Genomic DNA, 9,297 nt, shown 5'->3' on the forward strand with positions numbered 1-9,297 from the left:
AAAAGGAAGCAAGAAACAAGACGTAAGGGAAGAATTCTGCTGCTGAGGAGGAATTTGACAAGGACGAAGTAAAGGAGGTCGAGAAGACGAAGAGAAAAAGGAAATAAAGGAGGAAGACGAAGAAAATAAGGAGAAGAAGAGAAGGACAAATCTTGCTATGGAGAAAGAAGCTGTTCGTCTTGAGGTCTTTCCTGATGGCGTGGCCGTTATTACTATCGATAACCCCCCTGTGAACTCCCTTTCTATTCCAGGTTGGCTGCACGATCTCCAGCCTTTGATATATTTTTTCATTTCGTCTTTTCTATCTTGGATCTTTGATACAATTGATCATTTGAAGGATCTCGATCTTCATATCCTTTGATATTTTTTTGCAACTTTTGGTCTTTGATCGATTAATACATGTCTTGTAATAGGGACAGAACGGTCGTGTTCATTTTTTTGTTCAGATCACTGTCCAAAACTTAGCAGTTAGTCACTGATTGATAGATATGGGTACATTAGTAATACTTGAGCATAGAAATATTGATATAGATAAGAATCAGGAGTTTAGTTGAGAATAGATTAGCCTATATACATAAACGAGAAGGTAAAACCAGGAAGGTTTTAAGTGCAACGTATAATGAAGCATAGTTAGTTTGAAAAAGATTGATCTTGACATTAATAATGATAAATATGATTGTAGTGATTAAGCTTTGCTAGGCATAGGAAGTTTGAGAATAACAAATATGGAAGCTTCTGAACATGTGATATATATGCAAGTTATAAGGAAAATTTGGTATTTTAGATAATTGCTATCAGAATCAGTGCTCAGAATGTCACATCACTGAAGCCCGTAAAGGATTATATTGCCAAGTGGACCTAGAGAACATGAAAATGAACTTTATGACAATGACTTTTATAACATATGCAAACAATTTGTAAGTAAAGAAAATGGTATTATGGAAAGATCCGACATTGAAAATTTCCTTTCTATTGTAAGATTAGAGAAGAGCACATTACATAGGCCCGAGGCTAGCAAAAGTCAGTAATTTGGTACTTTATGCATACATGGAAATTAATCACGTTGCCAATTTAGAGCATTTTTCTGGCATAAAATTTAAAATTTAAGTATACAGTGAATATTATAGAAAATTGGGAGTGACTCAGTGCAGTAAACAGTTTCTGTGAAGTATTTTCTCTGAAGAATCGAGGGTATGTGAAGCATGCATTGTTTCTGATAAATATTTTTTTGTTAATATATTGGGTTCTTCTTTCATATACTGGCTTTTTTAAAGTAATGTATGCTTTGTTTGGGATTCTTTCATGTAAATATGTAATTATGACATATATTGTGCTTAATTCTCAAATTACTTTTTGCCAGTATTCTTGAGTTTGAAACAGAAATATGACGAGGCAATGGGAAGGGATGATGTGAAAGCTATTGTGCTTACAGGTGCAATGATTTGCTAATGTTAACATTCACATACATACAATGGAGGATGTGCCCCCACAATGTGTGGTTCCTTAAGCTGCATAATATATATGCATATGCCTATGCTACATTAGTGAATTGCGACTTTAATGCAGGTGCTAAAGGTGTTTTCTCTGGTGGGTTTGACATTATGACTATGCAAGCAATACAAGCTACTGGTTTGTTCTTATTTGCTAGCTCATCAAGTTGACACTACAAAGTTGTCCAGTGAGAATGAGAGTATTGATCTATGATATTTATTTTTGTTTCAGGTGATTTTTTAAATGTTTCATCTGCATCCCCCAACCTCCAAACAAATCTGATGGAAGGTAGAAGAATATATTTGATTTCACGAATCCATTTATTTACTGTTTATGCATAGTTCTATATTTATCAGGGTGATTTTTTTGTCGCTTCAATACTTTTTAAGATTCAAGGTACAGCTTCTTGCTTTCTTCTCTGCAGCAATGCAAATCTATACTCACATGAGCACATGAAGAAAATGAGCAAACATTGTTTATCACTAAGGAAGAGACGTGTCAGTTTCATGTAATTAAGTGCATGCATGTACATATAATAAATGTGCAGGTAAGATTCTCTCATATTGAGGCATTTCTTCTTGTGTTTTCAGGGGGTAAAAAACCTTCTGTTGCTGCTATCCAAGGGCTTGCGCTTGGTGGGGGCTTGGAACTGACGATGGTATGTTGAGATAGGATTAAAGAGTGTTGTCAGATTCTTGCATAGAACCAGTGGCTGATGTGGGACTTTTTGTAAATATTACTGAAAGAGATACATACATAATTAAAGCTTGCTTTTATCATAGGATTATATTGAAGTCACCTTGTTTTATTCTAGTGTTGCCATGCTAGGATTGCATCACCAAAGAGTCAACTTGGTCTACCTGAACTTCAATTAGGTGTTATTCCAGGAGGGGGAGGTAAAGTTTATTATGTTTAAGTCGTTGAGACCATCACAAGAGAATTGTAATGGGTCTCAATTTGTTTATCTTGTTATTAGGCACTCAACGCCTGCCCCGACTAGTGGGTTTATCCAAAGCTATAGAGATGATGCTGGTAATTGCGATGGAACTTCATGCTACTACAATTTCTTTGAAGTTTTTCTTGGTGCCAAACTAATTACTTTCTGTACACTTCTAGACTTCAAAACCTATCAGTACTGCAGAAGCTGTGGAGTTGGGACTTGTAGATGCTGTTGCACCACCTAAAGAGCTTCTTTCTGTAGCTAGACAGTGGGCTTTGGACATTGCTAATTTTCGCAAACCTTGGACAGTTTCACTCTACAGAACAGATAGACTTGAGCCCCTTGCAGAGGCACGTGAAATCTTGAAGTTTGCCAGAGAGCAAACCAAGAAAAGAGCTCCAAATCTACATCATCCATTGGTATGCCTGGATGTAGTAGAGGAGGGAATTGTGTCAGGAGGGTTTGCCGGTCTCGAAAAGGTGTGTTATCTGTTATTTAAAATAAATAGTTGGCAAGTTATGATGCTTTAATATAACCTTTACCTGCCATTGTAAATAATGAATGGTTAGCTATGATAGGGATTCTTAACATGTATATTTCTCACATGGGACTTCAGCAATTGGATACTAATTGCATATAAGCTTTGTTGACAGGAAGGAAAGGCGTTCGTGGAATGTGTTGCTTCAGACACAGCAAAATCTTTGACCCATGTGTTTCTTGCTCAAAGAGCAACTGCAAAAGTAAGAGAGAATCCTCTAGGTCATGCATCACCTATGATGGTAAGCTTTTATGGCTGAGATATTGAACTGGTTGATGGCGCAACGTAGGTTCCCGGCATCACAGATTTAGGATTGCGTCCAAGTCCTCCTAAGAAAGTAGGAGTTATAGGTGGTGGTCTCATGGGATCGGGAATAGCCACTGCTTGCATATTGAGTGGTATTGAAGTGGTATTAAAGGAGATCAATGCAGATTTCTTGCAGTCTGGACTTGACAGAGTCAAAGGTATGAATGACCTCATTATATTGAGCTGAAAACTTTTGACTTGAGATAAAAAACCATGCCAAAAGAAATAATGTATAAATCCATGTGCAGACAACCTTCAGAGCAGGGTGAAAAAGGGAAAAATGACAAAAGAAAAGTTTGAACAGACTTTTGGTCTGATTAAAGGTGCACTGACCTATGATGACTTTAGAAATGTGGACATTGTCATTGAGGTAAGTCTGAACATTATAGAGTATATGAGAACTAACCATCAATAAACATTTCACGGAGAGGCTATATGAGCCCTTGATTCTATATACAGGCTGTAATAGAGAAGTTAGCGTTGAAGCAACAAATCCTTGCTGACCTAGAGAAGGCATGTCCATCAACTTGTGTCCTAGCCTCCAATACCTCAACCATCGATCTCAACTTGATTGCTCAGAATCTGAAAGCCAAGGATCGAGTGGCAGGTGCACACTTCTTCAGGTAATTGTATTGTTTGCTTGAATTGAATCTAGTGCAATTTACCTAAAGGGAGACTTGATGTTTCCATGGATGTTGATGTCATTACTTTGCTTAGTTTGTTATGAACCTAAATTCGTTCTCTTTTATTCTCCTACAGCCCTGCGCATATTATGCCACTGTTTGAGATTATTAGGACAAACAGTACTTCACCGCAAGTGCTAGTTGATCTCTTGGAATTTGGAAAAAGGATTAGAAAAGTTCCTGTTGTAGTAGGCAATTGTCCTGGCTTTGCTGTCAACCGAACTTTCTTCCCGTACACACAAGCGTCACTGCTGTTAGTAGACCTTGGTGTGGATGTTTATCGCATAGATCGTATTATTACTGCATTTGGCATGCCAATGGGCCCTTTCAGGTGAGTTTTAGATTGAGTTGCTCTCAAGTTAAATTCTTTATATGATGATACTTTTCTGTAAATTATTTGCCAATTGTAATGTTATTCTCTGCTTTTCCCCATGGTTGCTACAGGCTGGCAGATCTTGTGGGATTCGAAGTTGGTGTGGCATCTGGCATGACATTCATAGAAGCTTTTCCTGAACGTGTGTACAAGTCGATGCTTTTCCCCTTTCTTATGGAGGACAAGCGTCTTGGTTAGTATCGGCTGTAAATATTAAAGTGCTCAATAGAAATATATTCCATTATCTGAGATTATATGTACCTCAGGTGAGAAGACGAAAAAGGGGTTTTATGTGTATGATGACAAACGTAAAGCCAAACCAGACCCAGATGTACAGAAATATCTTCAAAAGTCCAGGGCGCTATCTGATATTATGCCAAACAAGAAGGTAGTGACAATATTCTCTTGTAGGAATATCATGTTACTAAGCTAAGTAGCCTAAATGTAGTGCTGACTTTGTATTCATTTCTTATCGCAGCCAGTTGTTCTTTCTGATGAAGAGATCGTCGAGATGATATTCTTTCCTGTTGTCAACGAGGCATGCCGTGTCCTCGAGGAAGGAGTAGTATCCAAGGCATCTGACTTGGATATCGCCTCTGTTATGGGAATGGGATTCCCACCATACAGGTAATACTTTCAAATGTATTTTTACTTGGATCTTTGGCTTGGACATGATTCTATTTGGCTGGATATTATGCCTACTTGTCAATAGAGATGCTATATATGGTCGTTGGATCTTCTGAATATGATTATATATGACTGGATATTTTGAGCATGGTTATACATATCGCTGACAAATGTCTTCTCTTTACAGGGGTGGTATTGTATTTTGGGGAGATTTGGTGGGTGCGAAACATGTTGCTTCCAGATTGAATAGTTTATCACAATCTTATGGCAATTTCTTTAAGCCATGTGCATGGTTACAGCATTGTGCTGCAAGAGGCTTGAAGCTGTCATCTCCTGTTCAGAATGGAGCCAAGGCTAGGTTATGAGGTCTCTAGATATGCAGTCTGCAATAATATTAGGAATGCCTTAAAAAGGATCTTTGATCATATCAGGCTGTTATTGGCTATAATATATCATAAATACCATTAAATGATAGGGTGGAACAATAAACAATATGTCTGGACTCCAAATATAATGAAATGGTTCTTTTTTCGCCAAAAGGGCAAAAGATGGAAATATAAGACCTGAGGTTCTCAAAGTTTTTCTTTACACAGTTGCGAATGAATCCAATCTATCGTTACAGATGAATTCAATTTCAGTTTTCTATGATGCTATCCCCAACTATTTTCCAAGTTTTCTAGTATTAGTATTGACAAGTTGATTTTCCTTTAGCTTTTGTTTCCGAGTCCCACCATATTACAAGGCAATGATATACTGTTTATGCACTTTATAGATTTAGATGAAAGTATTTCTGTATTTGTTTTGAATTTTTATTGTTTAACTCTATGCGAAGTTTTGTTAAGTTCTCAAAGATAGTTATAGTTATTTGGTACTTGGTGTGGTATGAATTTTATCTGTGCACACACTGTATCTAATCGCTGTGCCAAATTTTAGTTGTCCTTGATTGGCTGATTTCAATGCAACAGATATTGGTATTTGTGAAAATTTTGGGATAGTGAATTTCCAGTTTCCAGTTTCTAATTTGTGTATGTAAATTGGTTGACTTGAATGTAATTTTCTCAGGTTTTGAAATGAAAGTACATGTCTAATTTTCTCGAAAGATACGTATGCATGCAAAGTAGTATTTCTGTGGGAAGAGTGTGGATGTAAACAGAATTTTCTAGGCTTCGCTAGGGATCACTCAAAATTTTCAATAGTCATTATGTGATTCATGGTTTTAATATTGACATTTGTCAACTACTTTGACACTGGAACTATTTGTGCAAGTAGTTTGCATGTTTTAATTCTTAAATGAGAGTTGGAGTTAACAAGGAAAATGTGCTTCTCTTCTAAGCAATGCCGTTTGGTAAGTCTTGTGATAAAGCACATTTGTTGGTGGAAGATTTGTGACAGATGGGTGGTTGGCTCCCATTATTTTACTCATTAAAAAATGGTTGATGAACTTGTATATGTTGATGTCTTGCCTTTTAAAGCTTGGAGTATAAAGTTGATTTCATTAAAATAGATCCACAAGGACCATTGTCTCCTACTTGATGTTCGCACCTTTTACCGTTGCATTTATATATGCTGTAAAGGTAAGAACATTTGAAATAATCATTGCGCAGCACGTAGACAACACAAAACTTGATCAAAATAATGTTGTGAAGGAGGGGAAGGCTACTCATGATTGATAGTAGTTTCATTTAGCTCAATGATATGCCCTAAAGGACCTTCCAAAGAAATGTATGATCTAATAGATGGATGTCTTAATAATGAAACTCATGATTCATTTCATTTACTAGTCTTTGGTAGAGAATGATAATACGTCATGGTCATGATCATCTCTCTCCTTTCATTGATTTGTATATGATGAAAGGATATGCTTCTCCTTTTACCTACAATCCATTATTCATTGCAATGAAAACCATGTTGTGTAAGTTTTTACTTCATGCAAATCAATAGTTTTTTCTTCATGCATATTGAGAAGGTTCTTGAGTGTCCACACAGGCAACATTCATTATTGTTGATCCTACCCCTTTGATAATCAAAGATTCCATATCAACCAAGTGTTTGTTTGTGACCGCATTCTACAATAATAAAGAACACACTCCTCTTTTTCATGGCAATAATGAATAGAGTACTAGAGCATACTAGTGCTCATGAATGTGCTTCCAATGTAAGACCATGGACCTTCCCAATATGTACATGTGTACGTATATATTTGTCAATATCCATGGTCAAATATGGACTAGTCCATATGCATGTATTACGTGATTCGTCGACCATAAAATATCATGCCTTACATGTGCGATATTGTTGTATGTGTGGCGAGCAAGTATATTTGAGAAAAGATTGCTTGCATTTACTATCAACTTTATTGCTAATTGAGGAGTTCAAGACGGAGGCATAGAGCTAGAAATAGAGCCAAAGCCAAGTCCATGATGCTTGACACACGACATGCAAAACTAGCAAACAACGTGGACGATAGATATATGTATAAAGATGCGATAATTGTTGAGAGTCATGGGGATGGAGATTAGGGCTCAGAGCCGGGAGCGTAGAACCACCAAACGCTAGAAGAGACGAGAAGCAATAGCCGAAGCGCGCGCATGGATGGAGCTCGAGTAAGGGCCGGATAACCTAGAGCAAGAGGCTCGAGGCTCGGAGTCTAGGTAGCGATAGAAAGATGAGGCGAAGAGGCCAAAGCCAGGTTCCGACACCGACACCACAAAATGAAGGATATATGTGGAAGCATGAACCAACGAAGAGGCACAAGATGGGCGGGCGAAATTGCCGGGGTGTCCATCCGAGCTATGGGCAGGGTCCGAGACCCCCCCCCAACTTACACACACACACACACACACACACTTATAAAAGTTATTTACTCAGAGAGAGTTTCTTTTCTCAAAAAGCAAAATTTATAAGGTAACGTATGAATGCATTCATCATCATCTTAAAATTTCATCCCCACATATCTCCATCTCCATCTCCATCTCCATCTCCATCTCCATTTTTTTGCAGTGAAATAGCCCCCCCACCTATCCATCCGTAAACGATGAAACGAAGACGACCCATTTCCCCTTCTGCCCCGCATTAGGGTTTCACCCCCCTCCCCTCTTCCCGATCTTCTTCTTCTTCTTCTGATTGATGGTCGATTCTGCCTCGCCCATTCCCCTTTCTATGGCTGCACAGGCTGTGAAAAATTATGCCCCCTCTTCTCCGAAACCCAATGCCTCCCCAATTTCTTGCTCCATCTGCTTCGAGCCCGTTTCTGAGGATGCAGGGGACCGATCGATTGCTAAGCTAAAATGTGGTCACTCTTTCCATCTAGGTAAGCCCTCCGTTTGTCTTTTCTTTTTTATGGCAGGGAAATTCGTTTGATTTCTCCATATTTTGTTGCCGTTAAATGATTTTCTTTCACCTTGTACTAAAATTGATGTGTGTCAATCTGAAATTATGCTCCGCTATCTGGTAGTTTTTTTTTTATCTCTGGAAGAAGATCAAGGTTACTCTGGCATTGAGTAGTTCATAACACTAGGGAAAATGGAATAATCACTTTCTCATTTAGGTAGATTTTAATGTTAGGCAAATGAAATTGTTTTCTTCATTTAGGCGATTCTGATCTCAGGGAAAATGATTTTTTGGGAGAGTTTCATCTCAGGGGAAATGTGAAATCATTGCCATATTTAGTAGATTATGATCTCAGACATAGTCGCACATTTTTATTATTTCTTCCTCATCTCATTCACTGGATTTTGAAATGAAATTTGTTTTTCTCATTTGTAGATTTTATATGGAAATATTTCCTCAGCTGGTAGATTTTTTATATCAACAAAAATGAGAATTGTTTACTCGTAGTCTTAATAGATTTCGTAATTTTTTAATATCAAGAAAGTAGTAGATTTTTTATATCAACAAAAATGAACATTGTTTGCTTGTCGTCTCAATAGATTCACTAGTTTTTTAATATCAAGAAAAAGTGAAAAAATTCTATTATTTAATAGATTCTAATTCTTGTATTATTAGTTATCCAAAATGAATATTCATTAGTATATGGGATGCTAAATGAATAGTTCCACTTAGAGCTTTTCAAGTTATGTGCAAAATATGTCTTATAAATAGAGGTTGGGTGTCAGCATTCAAACTGGGCTACGTATTTTAGATAGTTGAAGGGAAAGATGTACTATCATTTTATACAAACGAATTTGAGAGTGTAGCTATGGCTTAACCCAAGTTGTATTCCGTTTTTTCTTTGTCATACATTCATGGTTATAATGAATGTTCCAATTCTTGCTTTATTAGTTAGGCAAAATGAATGTTCATTAGTATAGGTAGGGATGGTAAATGAATACTTTCCATG

At 37.2% G+C, this 9,297-nt stretch overlaps 1 protein-coding gene across 1 annotated transcript; it reads left to right on the forward strand.

The window, feature by feature from the left end:
* Window positions 1-102: 102 nt before the first annotated feature.
* Window positions 103-5,668, forward strand: LOC147847195 (glyoxysomal fatty acid beta-oxidation multifunctional protein MFP-a-like). Its single transcript, XM_087339460.1, has 17 exons — window positions 103-251; window positions 1,361-1,432; window positions 1,567-1,629; window positions 1,723-1,779; window positions 2,082-2,149; window positions 2,306-2,387; window positions 2,468-2,523; window positions 2,608-2,910; window positions 3,085-3,171; window positions 3,259-3,433; window positions 3,524-3,645; window positions 3,735-3,898; window positions 4,035-4,289; window positions 4,403-4,524; window positions 4,598-4,719; window positions 4,810-4,958; window positions 5,146-5,668. Exons 1-17 carry the CDS (start codon window positions 158-160, stop codon window positions 5,321-5,323), a joined length of 2,169 nt encoding a protein of 722 aa, XP_087195586.1. The 5' UTR covers window positions 103-157; the 3' UTR covers window positions 5,324-5,668.
* Window positions 5,669-9,297: the final 3,629 nt, after the last annotated feature.

This window comes from Azolla caroliniana, unplaced genomic scaffold (genome assembly GCF_043228905.1).
Source record: "Azolla caroliniana isolate FFs.n. ecotype wild unplaced genomic scaffold, voAzoCaro1.0.p SCAF_1374, whole genome shotgun sequence".
NCBI classification, from domain to species: Eukaryota; Viridiplantae; Streptophyta; class Polypodiopsida; order Salviniales; family Salviniaceae; genus Azolla; species Azolla caroliniana.